The sequence below is a fragment of the Thunnus albacares genome, chromosome 5, assembly GCF_914725855.1.
Source record: "Thunnus albacares chromosome 5, fThuAlb1.1, whole genome shotgun sequence".
NCBI classification, from domain to species: domain Eukaryota; kingdom Metazoa; phylum Chordata; class Actinopteri; order Scombriformes; family Scombridae; genus Thunnus; species Thunnus albacares.
The window spans coordinates 28754190-28771131 of record NC_058110.1 but is presented as its reverse complement, the minus strand read 5'-3'; the positions used below and the strand labels follow the sequence as shown (position 1 = coordinate 28771131).

Sequence of the window (16942 nt, the reverse complement as noted above, 5' to 3'; positions counted from 1 at the left end):
AAGAACATTTGGGCTCCTGACTATTGATTTAAGACAGCCTTAAAAAATCGTGAACCCGTCCGGAATGGTTCCAAAAATGTAGGCTTGCGTGAATGTTTGTGTGTTCTTCGATTAGTAAATTCAGTGAAACTTTCAGCCTGTACTCACAGACTCAAGCCCACAGCCATCTCCAACCAGGCTTATTAGAGTCTCATTATCAGCCAACAAAGCTGGAGATGTATGATTGAAAAATATATCAGACTAGTTTACTCAGCATCTACGAATTTGAGAGTTGGAGAAACCATGACCCTGTTCTACGTACATGGATAACCAGATTAGGATGCTGACAATTTGACACGAGTCTGGATGTCTCGGTTCTTTGAATCTGGCAACAAGTCCTTAAAAACCTGCAAAAGTACATCTTATTGACAGTTAGCTGGATCATGACCAAGATATTAAAGGGTGAACATGAATTCATTTTCAGATAGAAATTACTTGCTTTCTTAGATTAATGTTATTGCAGGTTATTGACAAATCATTGTAATCTGATGGTGTAATTATCACAGTTAATTTTATAATGAAGAATTACTTATATATGATAAAATATACAACAAAGTAAAAGTTTGTACACCAAAAAAGAACTGATCCAAACGCATTCAGGGATACTCTGAGCAAAAGAAATGAACTCAGTTAAAAGATTCTGACTGTTAAAAGACCAATGGAGCCAGAATATATTGCATTTAATATGTTTATGAGATTAGATTTATGTTTTTTTTTTATTAAAAGATCCATAAATACATTCTCAGTTACACCAATGACTCCATTTTATATTCATATAGTATAAGTAATATCTTGTCCTGTACAATCCTTGGTGTAGGTGTTGTTGCTGCCATCAAAATCAGACACATTATCCAGTTTATGGACTGGTGCCCCACTGGTTTCAAGTTTGGTATCAATGATCTGATGTAGGCTCAGTGTGCCTTTGTTCACTGATGATGAGGCTCTGGAAGAGTTCTCTGAGCTCTGAAGAAGCAGCATGCAAATACTGCAGGAAAGAAGAGAAACAAACTGATGTCTAACAAAACTGAACAATTTTTGAATATATGGGGACCTCTGGTGGTGATAGGAGGTGGAAGTGAAACGAGGTATTAGACCACAAGGCTTCACTTACTAGGAAGAGATTGTGATGGCAGATAAAACCACCAGTTTCCAGTGATTGAAGAAGTATTCAGATCCTTTATTTAAGTAAAAGTACCAATACAGCAAAGTAAAAATACTCCATTACAAGTAAAAGTCCTGCATGAAAAATCCTACTTAAGTAAAAGTACATAAATATTAGCAGTAAAATGTACTTAAAGTATTGCAGTAAAAGTAGTGGTTTGGTCCCTCTGACTGATATATTATTATATATGACATCATTAGATTATTAATAGTGAAGCATCAGTGTTAGAGCAGCATGTTACTGTTGTAGCTGCTGGAGGTGGAGCTAGTTTCAACTACTTTATATACAGTTAGCTAGTTTAGTCCAGTGGTTCCCAACCTAGGGTCGGGTCCCTCCAAAGGGTCACCAGATAAATCTGAGGGGTCTTGAGATGATTAATTGGAGAGGAAAGAAGAAAAAACAAAGGTCTGATACACAAATATGTTTTCTGTTTTGGGACTTTTTCTCTAATCTTTGATTTTTGGTGAAATATTGGATCATTTGAACATTTATTGAAATGAAAGCATGTGAGAAGTTTAGAGGGAAAAATCACTATTTGGTGGAGCTGTTAACAATTCATAGACATCTGAAATGTGACTCGACTACACACTGCTTTTTGTAAGACGTCAAAAGCCAAAAAGGTTGGAAACCACTGGTTTAATAAAAAAATAAACACAAGGCATTAAGGAATAGGTTACATCTGTACTGCCCTCACATGAAGAGAGGCATTAAAGCCATGTTTGCACCGTTCTGTTTAAACAGCGCACGATGTTGACATTACACCTAATAAACCTACCATAAATTAAAGTTTGAAAATGTATGAATGTCAACACAGTTTTAATTATTTCACAATTTTAGCCTCTTGGACCATAACAGATTTATTTTTCACACAAATAAATAGGTGGCAGTCGAGCAGAAATGGTGTGTCGATGCCATTTTTTTCTACAACAACAACAACAGTAGTTTCAATCAACCATTAATGAAGCAGGCTGCTGTTTATCGTGTGTGAATATCCAATAAAGTACGTCTCGAAGTGCAAAACAGAATATATTTTCATGAATGAGTGGTTTTTTTTTTAGCCAAATGGGTATTAAAATAAGCTCTTAGCCCTAAGATGCAATCCTACACAGAGTTATAAATAATTCAAACATATAGGCCTGCCTTTCCACTGCACCGCTTAACGGCCCTCCGATGAAAAATCCTGACAAACTGGCACATGGTTGAACTTAACTGCTGACTCCTGCAATAAGAGCTAAGAGATTCCCCACCGAGCAGAAATGACCTGTTTTATTTTTTAAATCGTTTTTACTCAAGAATGAAAAGTAAGAGTTAGTCGGGAGTGATCAGTCCTTCTGCTCCATACAGCTGCAAAGACAAGCAAAGGACGAATGTTATTTACTCCAATGCCCACTCTGCTAAAGCTGCAGCTGTTTCCTTTATGGTAGGTTAATTATTCAGTGATACCATTAACAGACATTTCTGAAGAAGCGAACAGGACGCTGGAAGATTGACTGAGAGTTGAAGGCTGCCAACTTAAAAAGTAAAAGTTATACCGAGCTCTTCTTAAAGTTTATAATTTCTTAGACTCAGGTTTTAAAAGGTAAATTCATGTAATCTATCGAATAATTCTGTATGCTGTATAAACATCAGAGGACAAGCTCATATTTCATAACTCAGGGCTTGAAATGATAAATCCCCCAAAGTCCTCCACCATCTTCTAATGAAGACTGAAACCAGGATTCATCAACATTTTCCTTTACCCACTGAAACATCTGGAAAATAAATATTTGCTTAAAGCTGTTTTAAAGCCTTACTGGGTTATAACAAGCAAATAGACTGTACATACAAACAGTTTATAAAAACATTTAAATGACTTTGACCTTCAGTATGTGCTGTGCTTAAGAAAGTTATGTTTCAGTGTAAACAAACACAACTGTCACAACTGAGCTTTTAATTTCACACGATTCCTGTATGTCTTTTTCTAGTAGTTAGTCTGTTTATTTATATTTTCAACATACAGTAACAGCAAATAGAAGAGCACAATTATTCACAAACAAGTCTAAACACAACACAGTCTAAAGAGAAAAATAAAACACTCACAAAAAGCGTAAAAAACAATCAAAACAAAATCTTTAAGACAAACAATGAAATTCTCCCATATTTCATTTCTATCTGGCATAAATCTTCTAATCACATTCATCCACTCAATGTGAGGATTCCTCTGTGAATTAATAAATGTATCCATGAGGTGTCCTCCGTCACTTTGCAGCGATTTTAACACTGACAGCAAATATCCACCGAGCCTCTCACAACATTAAAGTCTATAAACCGCTTAAATTTCAGACCGTGGAAGACACACGTACGTCTATCTACCTTTCCAGCTCTCCAGGGGATAATGAGGAGGAAAGAGAGAGATGATGATGGCCTGGAATGTAAAATAAAGAGTGAAAATTTAACCTTTGCGGCGCAATTAAGAGTGACCTGCTGTTGAACTTTCCCTTGACCTCGCCTTGTCCCTCAGGCGGAGTCGATCCAGGAACTGCTGACAGAAATCTTCCACAGGGGTCACAGTGACATTGTGCAAATGCTGCCAAATGAGGTTCTCATAGAGAGTCTACTAACAATTGATGCTGACATTTTAATGCCAGTGAACTGAAGTTTACTAATAAATTAGATTTTGATTTCATGACACTTGGTTATAAATCCATGTCTTCTTCTCAGTGAACGGGGGACGTATTTGAGACACAACACGTATTGTTTTCTTACCGAGAGTTAGATGAGAGGACTGATACCGCTCTCATGTCTATATGGTAAATATGAAGCTACAGCCAGCAGCTGGTTAGCTTAGCTTAACATTAAAGGTAATTTAATCCATCTAAAGCTCACTAATTAACACGCTATATCCTGTTTGTTTATCAGTACAAAAAATAAAAAGCAAAAACTTAAACTTGTGTTTTTTAATGTTCTTGGCTGGGACAAGACCCCATGAAGTCACTGCTTCTGGACAGATATGTGAATAATAATAATAATAATAACAATAATTGTAATAATAGGAATAAGAATAAGAATAATCTAAAAAAGCAGCAAATTAAAACAAATCATAAAATCATAATGTTTTAGGAACAGATCTAGTGTAAAACAAAACAAAAAAGAGAGAAAACGTAAAAGAAACAGAAATAAAGACAGTTCAAAGAAAAAAAAAACTCAGGAGAGGCTCTTGGATAAAAGTGTGATTTCTCTTAAAGAGATTTAAAACTAAGTTTTGGCAAAAAAAAAGAAGCATAAAACCCAAAAATGACAAACTATTCCTTTAATTTAAACCTGCATTAACTTGGGTGTAATGGAAACTAAATGTTAACACAATACTGACATATCATCAACTTAGAAGATAAATATGTCAAAAGTCGTCTTTCTTGCCACCTGACAAACATTCACTCTGTTGTTGTTGTCCACTAACCTCTGAGGGAAATATTTGGCTCTTTAAGCTGCTAAATGCTCCACTATTCACCAGTTTGGTAAATAATCTGAAATGATTTATTTACCAGGAAAGCGACTCACTGCAGGTTCCACCTTTATTAGATTGAAAGTTATTGTAAAAACTCTGGAAATATGATCTAATTTCACAACAAGATTTTATCATTCCTTTTTGTGATATACAGTATGTTGCTCCAAGAACCCTGAGTGAGAGAGAAACCCAGACGTTAAACGTTAAAAATTCACATTTTCACCTGTTCAGTCACTAGATGGAGACATTCTACACTTTATATGTTATAGCCACACTTACATCAGTTGACCAATACTTCTCAAGACAGAAATATCTTCCTCATTAATTCATAAAATTCCTGGTATTAAAACGCTTCCAGGAATCCCTGACTAAATTAATAAAACTTTGCTTCCATAAACTTATACATTTAAATGTCTGTTTACATGTCTTGGTAGTAGTTACTTACCTACTTTATGACACAGCCTATCAGGGCGGCTATGACTGGACTTTTTAAAGCAGAACTTCCCAACATGGGGATCAGGAGTCCCAGAAGGGGTTAAAAAAATGTGTGTATATATATATATATATATATATATATATATATATATAAGTATGACTTTTTTCAGATTTTCACGTCTTCAGGCCTCCAAAACAAATTATTCAAATAAAACAAGTACAAAATAATACTTTCTGGTTAACTAATCACAACCAATAGTCATGTGCAACCAGTAAAAAGTCGTTCTAAGAAGACATTACTTTGTTTTAAGGGGTTTTAAGCCAGAAATGCTGTGAACCACTGAATTAAAGCACCAGCTGAAGGTGTGTGGAAGCTTGTAACCAATATATCTATGTTATGCTTAATATAAAGTTTCTGTTTACCAACTATTTGTTAATCCATTACTAGTTTCAAGAATAGTTAGTGAGACTTTATTATTTAATATTTATTCTTAACTGCCAAACTTTTTCAAATGTAGATATGACTTTGTTTTATTTATGTAGAAACATGTCCAGACAGCATCCTACATTGCACTGATGTCAGCATTAGAGGAACATCAACTGTGTCCCACAGTGTTGCCAGATGTACGATAATTTTTACGATAGTTATGTCCTCTCCATGATCAATAATGCCAAAAGTCTCATAATGTACAATAATTTGATCATTTTATGACACAGTAGTTTTAGACTATCTCATTTTAATTCATTTCCCGATATGATCAGGATAGTAAAATATGGATCCAACGTCCAAGAAGTGAGATATTTTTATTTGAGTGAGTCCTATAAGACTACCCTCTTCCACGTCATATAACTACATCAGCGTTTTTTAAAACTTTTTTTTAAACAATGTGGCTAGATTCGTAGGCGGTGTCAAAAAGTTGTTCATTTCAATAAATACGTGTTTTCTGAAATTAAACATTTACACCTATTTGTTCTCTTGGTTATGACTCGTGTACAATCATTTTCCTCAAAATACGATGATTTTAAGCCTCTGGTAGATTAACATTTCCCATCTGGCAACACTGGTGTCCCTGCTCAGGGGCCGCATCCTTTGAAAGACGCGGTCTACAAAGGCGTGTCCTTCGTAGACTGCGAAGGCTGAACAAGCTTTGTTAAATGAGACTGGTCTATGGAGGATTTTCTATTTGCATGACCAGCTGTTCTCACCCTTACTTTTGCCTCACGAAGTGCCATTCCTGTCACTTAGCAACCTTGACAGCTGCAGTTGACAATCGGGACAGGGCTGCTAACATTAGAAATGGAGCCAGAATTTTTATTTTATTTATTTTTTAAATATTTTTTTTAGAGGAAATAAAGATGCTTCACTGTCAGTATGTGATGTATCTCAGGCTGTGAGAGAACCATGGTAGACCAGGTAAATTAAGATCGGTTAAGCTATGTACCTTTAGCTAACAGTAACGTTAACGTTAGCTAGTTAACAACAGTTAGTTAACATAGTTTATATAGCTAATGTCATTTAACCTCGACATTATACATCCCCAAACACACTCTGGAGGCCACCCAAGATAAAATCCCACTGACAGAAGACACCAGGGTCTTTATTGTGGCAGCCCATCCAGATCCAGCAGCACCACCAGGGACTTCCTGCTCAGCTGAATGCATTTTTTAAGGCCGAATATTTATAAAATTGAATATAAGACTTTTTAAGGACCTGCAAACACCCTGTCATTCCCTTCTTATGTACTTTATGTTGCATATAGTTGTAAAGATTGCTGTAAATTAAATAAACTTTATTTAACAAATACTTTATTTTAATAGATTCATACAATGTTTTTTATTTTTCAACTAGAGCCTGTCCATTCTCTCTCTGCTCTCCTCTCCTCTCCTCTTTCTGCAACTTCATGTCTTCCTTCATGAGCCGAAGAAGCTCATCCGCTTTGTCTCCCTTTCTCTTATCTGACTCTGGCTGGCTTTCCTCCTCCTCCTCCTAGTCATCCACTGATGCACTTGGCCCTGGTGTGTCCTCAGAGATGGAGGCAATTAGGACAGTGGGTGTGGAGTAATGCCTCTGTCCCAACACCTCATCCATCCTGAGGACAAACCACAGCCAAGCTGCAGCAGTGGGTTTCCCACTCACGCCCCCTTCTGACCCTGGACACTTGCAATCCTAAAACAGAGGAAATCAATCATGGCAGTTAACAACAGCAGCAAAACAAATTCCAGCAAATGTGTGTTTATTATCTTGCGTGATTAAAACAAATATAATTTCAATTTAAAATCACATGTACATACTTTGTACTCTTTTAACTGTTCCCCCTTTCTTTTGCTTGCTGGGGAGTCACCTTGTCCAACCGTTGTAATCATAGAGAGAAAACAAGAGAAAAGGGAAATACTTATCAATGTTAACACAGGAATGCAAATTTAGGAAGATTGGAAATGTTGACACAGCAGCACAGACACAAAATCCCCCAGAAAACATTTACTTGGACACCCTGTTTTGAGTTAAAAAAACAAAAAAGAAAAAGAAAAAAGGTGACATTCACAGCTTGCATCCCTGTGACAGAACCACAAAAAACACAATAAAGAAAATGGCATTGCCCATCGACTAGTTGTCTTACTATTATGGGCTTTGTATAGGATGCAGGCTGATTAAACTGTAACTTTAAGTACAAAATGGTTTAATGGAGAGACTACAAATGGGCTATTGTTGCCTTACCTCCAAGCTACGCTAGCTGAATTTTTGGCCCCGGTGAAGTGGTGATAATTTCCTCCCTTCAGTTTAATAAACTGAGCAGCATGCTCCTTGCTCCATAAAACAAAAGGAAATGTTAGTATGAGTTTTGCTTCACACCACCAAACAAAAGCAGTTCAAGCAGCAAAATAACAAACTTCAGGTTAGCTGTGTAATCTATACCAGCGTTTGTACTGGACTTTAAAAGTGATATTCAACTGTCTGAAAACCAAGCAGGGTCCACAATCTGTCCATATTTGTTCACCTTGGTCCATTCATGTACTTAATATAAAGTATAAATTATCTATAAAATCGCCACAAATCTCAGTAAGATATAAACCAACCTTTGAACCACTGAAGTTTGAAAGTGAAGGCTTTAAAGGTTTTACTTTCAAAGGCTGTAACTTAGGTCAGATGCCTGCATCTGAACCCCCGCCAGACCAAAAAAAAAAAGTTTTAATGCCAAAAATAAGGCCAAATATCCATTCATTCGGAAATCAATAGCGTTTGGGGGCATCTCTGTGCACCACTGTTCCGAAACATGAGCCAACCTCTGTGTTGTTGCCTGGGAAACTCTTGGTAGCGTAACTCCTTTAAAGAGTAGGGCAGTGCATAATGTGTGTACATAGCAAGTGAGTGGTTTAGCGTGTGCGAGCGGCAGAAAAGTGACAGTGAATGCGAGCAGAGGAGAGGACAAGGTTAACAGTGAGTTGTCAATCTGGTAGTAAATGTATAGTATACGCTACAGTGTTCCAGTAAATAAATGCCACAGTTTCTCAAGACAAAGGAAAGTCACGTCTGTTGTGGGGGATTAATTCCACAGAGAACAGTGAAATGTGTGGCTGCTGTATCTCACCTGAGTTTTGCTCAGATTGAAAATTACAACAGCTGCTTTAGCCTGGCTCAAAATCTCCACCAGTGCTGCCACTTGGTATGAAATGCATTCTGGGATACTTGGCTGTCCCGAAGGATCCATCTGTTGGATCCTTCAAATTTGGGAAAAGAAAGCTGCATTTAAAGGAGCCTTTGAAATGAAACAGCTTTCATCGTGCCGCTGTGATGAATTCAGTCTTCAAATGCAGCCTTTAAAGGATGTGGCCCCTGAATCAGGACACAGCTATAGCTTAATCAGTTCATTTTGTTGTACCTTTGTTTGCCAGTTAAGCCATCCGGTAAGTAGGTTAACCTTAGACCAAGTGTCGATAACATTGAGATTTGTCTTGGGTTAACAGTTAATAGAACAAGCTCTGAAAATGTTATATGACATAATTCTGTTTTACTGACCCAGCATATCTGACACTAAAACAATTAAAAAGCGACTATGCTAACGTCACCATCTGCAACCAAGACCTTCTGTAAGTAATGTTACCAAGAATAACGCTAAATGGCTAATATTAGCAAGGCAACAAAGCCATTGTAGTCAACGCTCAAGCTAACGTTACCTAACTTTACTGTTAAAATGAATTATCCAACGTTACCTCACATACAGTATATCATAGCTATATAGCAGTATTCTTAATTAGCTTAATATAGCTAACGCTAGATTTAACGTCATGGCCAGATACACATTAATAACGCACACTTGTTCATCATGAATACATTCCAGGGTAGATGGTCGATGTATTTATTTAGTATTATGGTATGCATTTTTAGATTTATTGCTAATTATTTCGATATGCATTATTTAAATATATGTTATCATGGACACACACTTTGGACAGTGATGCACTCAACTAACTTCATTATCCAATTTATACCACTCATCTGTTATGGTAACATTGAACATTAGTCTGTATGCACAATAAAAGACAAGATGATCTATTTTCTCCCTTTGTCCTTTAAGTCTTTGGCTACATCCACACTAATACATTTATTACGCTTATGCCTGGCGTCCACTCTACTCTGTCGTTTTCGAACACCTAAACCGCAGACTTTTGAAAATACTGCTGACCCTGTTTTAGTTTGAAAACTCCAGGATTGTGTTTTAGTCTGGACGGGTGGAAAAAGAGACTTTTTAAAATGTTGATGCAGACAACCGTGTTCGCTTCCTGATTCGTCACACCCTTATCATGTGATAGTTCCATCTCATCGTCAATCCAAGAAATCTCTGGTCTTACTTTTCGCCATTGCTGTTCTTCCTCCATCGTATTTTCTGCAACTAAGCAACCAACCGCAGATTAGACAATCTGCTTCCTGTTTACACCGGCATGCGCATGTCAAGTATATGTGAATGGTCATATGATATGCGTTTTCAGGCATGTTAGTATGGACAGAGATTATTTCTGAAACGGTGCTAAAACACTCATGTGGACGGAGATCATTTTTGTTTTAATACGCTGTTTTAAGATGAAAACGTATTAGTGTGGACGTCGTTGTCTGTGAGGCACTTGATCCAGCCATGCTTTGTTGGACTACACACTCTGAACCATTAATCCATACTGAGTTTTGCTTTGTGTTTTTTTTTTTACTTCCAGGCATATTCCAGTGTGTTGGCACTTTCCTGTAGAGGCCAGGCAAGTGCAAACAGGATTTACAACACTAGGAGAAAGAATCCCATTAAACTAATCTGCTCATAAAGTGTGTCAGTGTTGAGAGTTGTTCTGAGCAGTTTTTTTTTTTTTTTTTTTTTTTTTGTGAGAGGATTTACGTGCCCTTTGTTTAGCTACAGTATTAATGGAATAGGTGGGGCTCTGACTGGTCTGACTCTGAACTTTTGTGCCTGATTGTTTTACTGTTTGTCTCTGTGAGTGTGTATGACCAACACTAGCAATATGCCATCTTATTGGATGCTGCAGTGTAAAGCTAAGGAGAGAGTTGACAGATATTTAGAGTTAGTCGGTTTAGATGAAAAAAAGAAAAATTTCTCATTCACTGGATGAGGCGGTCTCTTCTCCAAGAATTATTGACAACAGTGAGGACATATACATGGAACGCCAAACATTTCCTTAAGTTGAAGAGCTGAGGTGCTAAGACTTGATGCCCATGAGTCATTTGCTTCAGATGATGATTCTGTAATCTCTGACGGCAAAGACTGTAACCAGCTGCAGAGCAGTTTGGCAAACTGGGCAGGAAAGCACCAAATTTCTCATGCAGCTTTAAATGATCTGCTGGAATTGCTCTTGGCACATCACAGCTCTCTACTGAGAGATTCCAGGATATTGTTGGGTACTGTGCGCTCTGTTGATGTACTAGAGAAAGCTGGTAGAGAGTATTAGTAATTTGGAGTGCTAAATGCCATTGTAAGAGTACTTCATGCAAACAAAGCTCAGCTGGAACAAAATATGTGTGTCAATTTGCAGACAAATATTGATGGATTTCCACTTTTTAGGAGTTCAGCCACCCAATTATGGCCCATTCTTGGACATGTACAAAACTTCCAGAGTGATCCTGTTGTTCTGGGACCTCATCAATGATTTTCTGGAGGACTATGTCACTGAAATTGTTCAGTTAGAGAGTGGTTTTGAGTTCGAAGGCCTGACACTAAGACTGAAATTGTCTTCAGTGGTGTGTGGTGCACTAGCTTGTGCATTCATGAAAAACATTAAAGGACACATGGCTATTTCAGCTGTGGGAAGTGTACACAGGAGGGGACTTACACTGATAATAGGGTTTCTTATTCTAATACCAGTGTCCCTCTGAGGACTTCTATCAGATGACTAATGCGGAGCACCATCTTGACCCTTCTCCTCTCCAAAGGACATCCCTGAGAATGGTGTCAGGATTCCCATTAGACTATATGCATCTCATTTGCCTTGAGGTGATGTGGAGACTGTTAATGTTGTGGCTGAAGGGTCCTCTAACCTGCAGACTGTTTCTCTCTCAATATCGCCAGGCTTTCCCAAAGACTCCTCGATGTGACGAGCTACGTCCCTCTCGAGTTTTCTCAGAAACCCAGGGCACTAAGAGAACTGGACCGCTGTAAGGCTACAGAATTCAGACAGTTTCTGTCATACACAGGGCCTATTATCTTGAAAGGCATTATTAACACTGCAATTTATCATAACTTCTTGCTGCTATTTGTGGAGATCCTCATTCTTTCAAACCCAAGACTCACAGAAGAGTACATGAAATACCCAAATGCACTTCTGGTTTCATTTGTCCAGCATTTTGGGGAACTGTATGGGAAGAAGTACATTTCTTACAATGTGCATAATATAATATATACCAGGCAGAGGATGCTAGAAATCAGGGGGTATTGGATAATATCAGCAGTTTCAAATATGAAACTTTTCTGCACAACCTCAAGATGCTTGTGAGAAAATCACAGTCTCCACTGAGCCTAATTGTGAGGTGATTATCAGAGACCCCTCTGAGGCCAACCAGTTAAAAAAAACAGAACATTTCATCTGAAAAAACAACACCTCATTTTTATTTTTTAACATGGTGTCCATCAGGTCAACCATGTATGCCATTGTTGAGTTTTTAAAGGAAAAATCCACCGGTCCAGTGACCAAGGAGTGGGTGGATGGTTGCCTGGCCCCCACATGAGGAGGTGGACAAAACATCAGGTAATCTGCAAAACAAAATATACAGTTTGTAGGACATTTAGTGAAATACATAAAATCAAAATCAATAAAACCATAATTTATTAAACTCAAACACAACATCATGCTCAGCCTCATTCTCTAGAGCTGTCATTTTGCTCTGCAAATTACCATACAAATCGAATTAACATCTAAGGTAGTCACATAGCGAATAAAACTTCAGAATACACAAAAGACCTTTTTCTTTGTTTTCCCCCACAGACATAATGGACAAGGTTATCAAAAAATGGAGAGATTCGTGTGAGGCATCGGACTTAAATTCAGATGTGGAGGGAGAGAAGAAGACTAGGTATGTTGTGAATTTTACTTTTAAAAGTGTTGTTGACCTTACAGGGTGGATGCAGGAAGTTCCATTTGACAGTAATACATTTCCTAGATGTGCGACTCAGTATTTTGAAAATGTCCACATTTCTGAATATGTTTTTATTTATCTGGTGGCACAGTGAAAATTTGGTGTCCAAAAATCAGCTTGGGTCTCCGCCTTTTTGTTTTAATGCAGATGCAGGTGTTCTGGGATATTTTCGTGGCTTTAGCTAGCGAACTGGCACAGACCCCTCCGAGATCACCTGAACCATTTGATGTATGTTACGTTTGCCTGTTTCACACTGACCAGCAGATACGTTCAATCACACTTAGAGTTTTATATGATTATGGTTATTATGTCAATAAGGCTGAGTAAATTAAGAGCTGATTCTTACCAGAGTCTATCATCTATAGCTGCTGTAGGACGTATGACGGCCTTCCCTTTTTGTTGATTAAGCTCTTGTAGCCATGCAAAGGCAGTAGGACCATTTGTTTTTTCTTTGTTCCCTCTTTAGCAAAGCTGAAGCTCCACCACACAAGCTAGAAATGAAGTCCTTATATGTTTTACGGCAAATGGTGCACAGTTATTTTGGCAATAATGTGTGACACGTTTGCCCTTACAGACCTATAATCAATCGCAAGACCTTTTCCAAGGTGACACGAGAGTTATTATTATGTAACAGCAATTAAAAGGAGTTTTGTGTGAGGTCTTCAACTGCTTTGTTTAATTGCTAGACTTGTTATGACAAGAATGATTCACAACTCATTACCTGTATTAACAGCCATCTCAAGACAGGCGAGCAAGGTCCACACCCAGGGCAACCTACCAGGGTAAGACCACATTAAGTTCGTTGTGGTAATTAAGTCCTTTTGTGTTTTACGTCATATGGTGCACCGTTCTTTTGGCAATAATGAGTGACACCTTTGCCCTTAAAGGCCTAAATCAATCTCAAGACCTCTTCCAAGGTTAAACGAGAGTTATTCTTATGTAACAGAAATTAAAAAGGGTTATGTGTGAGGAATTCAACTGCTTTGTTAATTACTAGACTTGTTATGGCAAGACTGATTCACACATCATTACCTGTTTTAATAGGTAGTCCACAACAAGTCCAATATGAGACAGGCAGGCACTCTCCACACCCAGTCCAACCTACCAGAGTAAGACCACAATTAGTTCATAGTAGAAATGAAGTCCTTTTGTGTTTTGTCACATCAGGCAGATATTTTATCCAAGGTCAAGTTGTTCACACATGGTAGAAATTAAACCTTTCCATGATTCTCCATCTCATCATTCTCTCCACTTGGCAACTGCTCCCTTCTTGCTACACACACACACACAAATGAAGTATTAGTTATGATATTTTAAGAAAGATTATGTCTATTCATATGTAAACAGCAGTCAAGTAAGGGATAATCTGCACAGAAGTGTTAAAAACTTTCATCATGCAGCATGAAGGCAGAGAACACCCTAAAAAATGCAACCCATTTCTCTTTTTACCCCCATCTGAAACTCCAACTTGAAATTATGTCACGTTCACATACATCAGATTCATGGGGTGGTTCAGGAAGCTAAATGTAAAAGGTAAATGTAAAAAATCCAGTTGGGTTCATGTTCTTCGGAATGGAAGCACAAACCTTGTTGTTGTTAGCTTCTTAAGCTAATCACAAAGTTTGCTTTAGATAACAAGTGTTGGTTTTTCTCTGGTTTACAGAAACAACCACAGCAGAGAGGAAGGCATTTGGAGACTACCACATTTTAAAATTTTAACTGTGGTTCACTGAGGTTTTATCAGATCAAATTTCATTTCTTTTCACAGAAGACTCTGGCTGTGGACAGCCGTGTTGAAACATCACAACTAGGAAAAATCGAATTTATCAGACTTGTTTGCAATACTTGGTAGGGTGTTCATGTGCATTTCCTGCTTCGAAAACTGGACTCAATAACACATAAATGGAACATTAGCCAAACTCAAGGTACAAAGTGTTGCCAAAAATCATCTCCAAAACCTTGCAATCCTGTCTGTAACTGTATTAAATACCACTGATACACTAAACCGTGATTTGTAGTTTCAGCATCTTCCTCGAGATCCAGGGTCTGGCCAACAGGGTGGTTAGTTCCTGCTCAATGCATACGTACGTTTTTTAACGGGACAGCAAGATTCCTAGAATATTTCTGTATAATCATAATAATATTAATTTGTCTTACCATTCTCTTACTGCTTTTATATCAAACAGTTATCAAAAAGCTGTATTGGAAGCCCTGAGTGAGGTGCAGCTCCAGCACCAAACAGCCATGGTACAAACCCTACAGGCAGGAAGTGAAAGGAGGCTGCAGTTCCCACCTGAGGAGGAGGATATCGATGTTCAGCTTCCTCTCCAGTCACTTGAAGAATCACATGACTTACTTGAGGAGAAGCTGAAAAACACCTCCACAAAAAAAAACAAACTGGTGATGAATCCAATATGTATAGGGAGCAACAACCTATTTCATAGCCTCCTTAGTATATCACTTCCTCTATACTGCATTAATTAACACTTTGTATTTTTACAAAGTAATTTTAATTTGAACATTACCTGCAGTGTTTCTTCTGAAACCAAGAAATTATAATAGATTGGCATGGATGACTGAGAGGGTTTTTATCTTGTTCATAGAGTAGATGACCAGCTAAAATATCTTTTCTTTTCTTTTTTTTCTTCCACAACTTTGGTCTTATTTCTGTTTTTTTTGCTTCCTACCTAATCGGTCATGACAACACTGTTCTCATCTGCTTCACTGAAGAGACACAGGGTTATGAGTAAAGAGCTTTAAAGTGGTGAAGCGGGGCAAAGATCAAAAACCTCAGACAAGTCTAAAGCCCCTAAAAGGACTTTCTGAATCTTGACTGAGTTTAGCAGTTATTGCAAACATTAGTGATAACATTTCTCAGATGGATGACTGCATTTGTTTTGGAGAGAAGACAGTTGTTGACAAGATTTGTAGCAATTTTTAGAGGGCTACATGCTACAGGCTATTGATTGATTGACAATTTTATTGCCCTTAACGGGAATTAATTCTGTACCATACAGCAGTCTGTAGATAAATAACACCCATCACCAAAACAACAACAACAACAGCAGCAGCATATTGATGAATTCCCAACACAGCCTACAACAAGTGCAACGTCTACCAAGTACCACACAATAACAGCAGCAAGTTCACGTGTTTGCTAAATAAACAGTGGAAAAAATCCTCATAGGAGCTTTAAATCAGTCCACCGTAACCCAATCATCTTAACCATAGATTTGGAAGTCAAAGCACCGGGTAAGTGATTACCTCAGATTTATCTCTACAATTAAGTTGGTCTATTAAATTTTATCATAAGCCAAAAGAATGATGTCAAACCCACAGAAATAACACCTAGGTTTTAAAGAACTCGATTTTTTCTTTTATTTCAATTCCAATGGTGTCCTCTGAGCTAACCTTGTAATATACTCCTCTAAAGCTGTAGATAGTGGTCTACCATGTATGCTCTCTATCTATACTCCTCATTCTAGCCTACAAAGTCTATACTTGGTCAGTCTCAGTCACAACTTACCATTTATCTGTAGGGCTCTACTGCAAATCCACTCTGAAAGAGAAAAAAATATCAATAATTGGATATATAAGAATGAGCTTTTGTGCGCTTTTTCATTGGTCATCACATGCTTCTGTAATTATGTATGATTTATGTGAGATTAACAAATTCATACACACACATAAAACAACAATAACAAAAATGATTTTTCATTAAAATATGTATTGGACAATTGGAATTGAGGGAAGGGCAGCGCCCCAGTGCCCTTAATGGACCACACACCCCTGCTTGTAAATTAACTGTGAGATAATGGTCTCCAGTCCATCAAATGGAAGGAAGTCAATAAGCGGAAATAGCTTCTAGTTTGTATAATTACAGTGGTGCTGCTTTAAACAAAGATTAAAAAGAATACTAACATCATTCTGAAACTGCTGATCTGTAGGTTGTTGATGTATGACACTGCAGCTAAAATTTACCTAAAAATCATTATATTCACAGCATCAGCAGTGCGTAGCGAGACCCTGACAAGGTGTTTCAGCAGTGGCTTCGTCTGACAAGTGATTTCTTTGTTTACTGTTGATGATTTAGACCTGTTGGACGCTTTAAAAAGAAATAAAATAAATAAAGAAAATTATCATTGATTGATTAATTAAAACAATACAGGTTGATGTGTTGATTGTTGAATAAATT

General features: G+C 37.6%; 1 protein-coding gene and 1 long non-coding RNA gene across 6 annotated transcripts; one reads left to right on the top strand and one right to left on the bottom strand.

The window, feature by feature from the left end:
- Nucleotides 1-6953: 6953 nt before the first annotated feature.
- On the bottom strand, nt 6954-8585 carry LOC122983115. Of its 2 annotated transcripts, none has more exons than XR_006403590.1 (4): nt 8196-8585; nt 7837-7926; nt 7413-7462; nt 6954-7287 (listed from the first exon to the last, which is right to left on the bottom strand). It is a non-coding gene; the product is annotated as an uncharacterized LOC122983115 (long non-coding RNA). The 2 variants fall into 2 exon arrangements; XR_006403591.1 differs by having other exon boundaries at nt 7837-7922.
- A 127-nt stretch (nt 8586-8712) lies between these two features.
- Nucleotides 8713-16886, top strand: LOC122983113. Of its 4 annotated transcripts, none has more exons than XR_006403588.1 (7): nt 8713-9023; nt 10326-12359; nt 12597-12684; nt 13481-13529; nt 13792-14672; nt 14766-14831; nt 14934-16886. XR_006403588.1 is itself a non-coding variant. In XM_044352880.1 (7 exons), the coding sequence occupies exons 1-7, from the start codon at nt 12317-12319 to the stop codon at nt 16775-16777; spliced, it is 552 nt and encodes a 183-aa protein (XP_044208815.1). In that variant the 5' UTR covers nt 12268-12316; the 3' UTR covers nt 16778-16886. The 4 variants fall into 4 exon arrangements, 2 of the variants coding, with proteins under 2 accessions (XP_044208815.1, XP_044208814.1); XM_044352880.1 differs by lacking the exon at nt 8713-9023 and having other exon boundaries at nt 12268-12359; nt 13792-13856; nt 14934-15147; nt 16751-16886; XR_006403589.1 differs by lacking the exon at nt 13792-14672.
- Nucleotides 16887-16942: the final 56 nt, after the last annotated feature.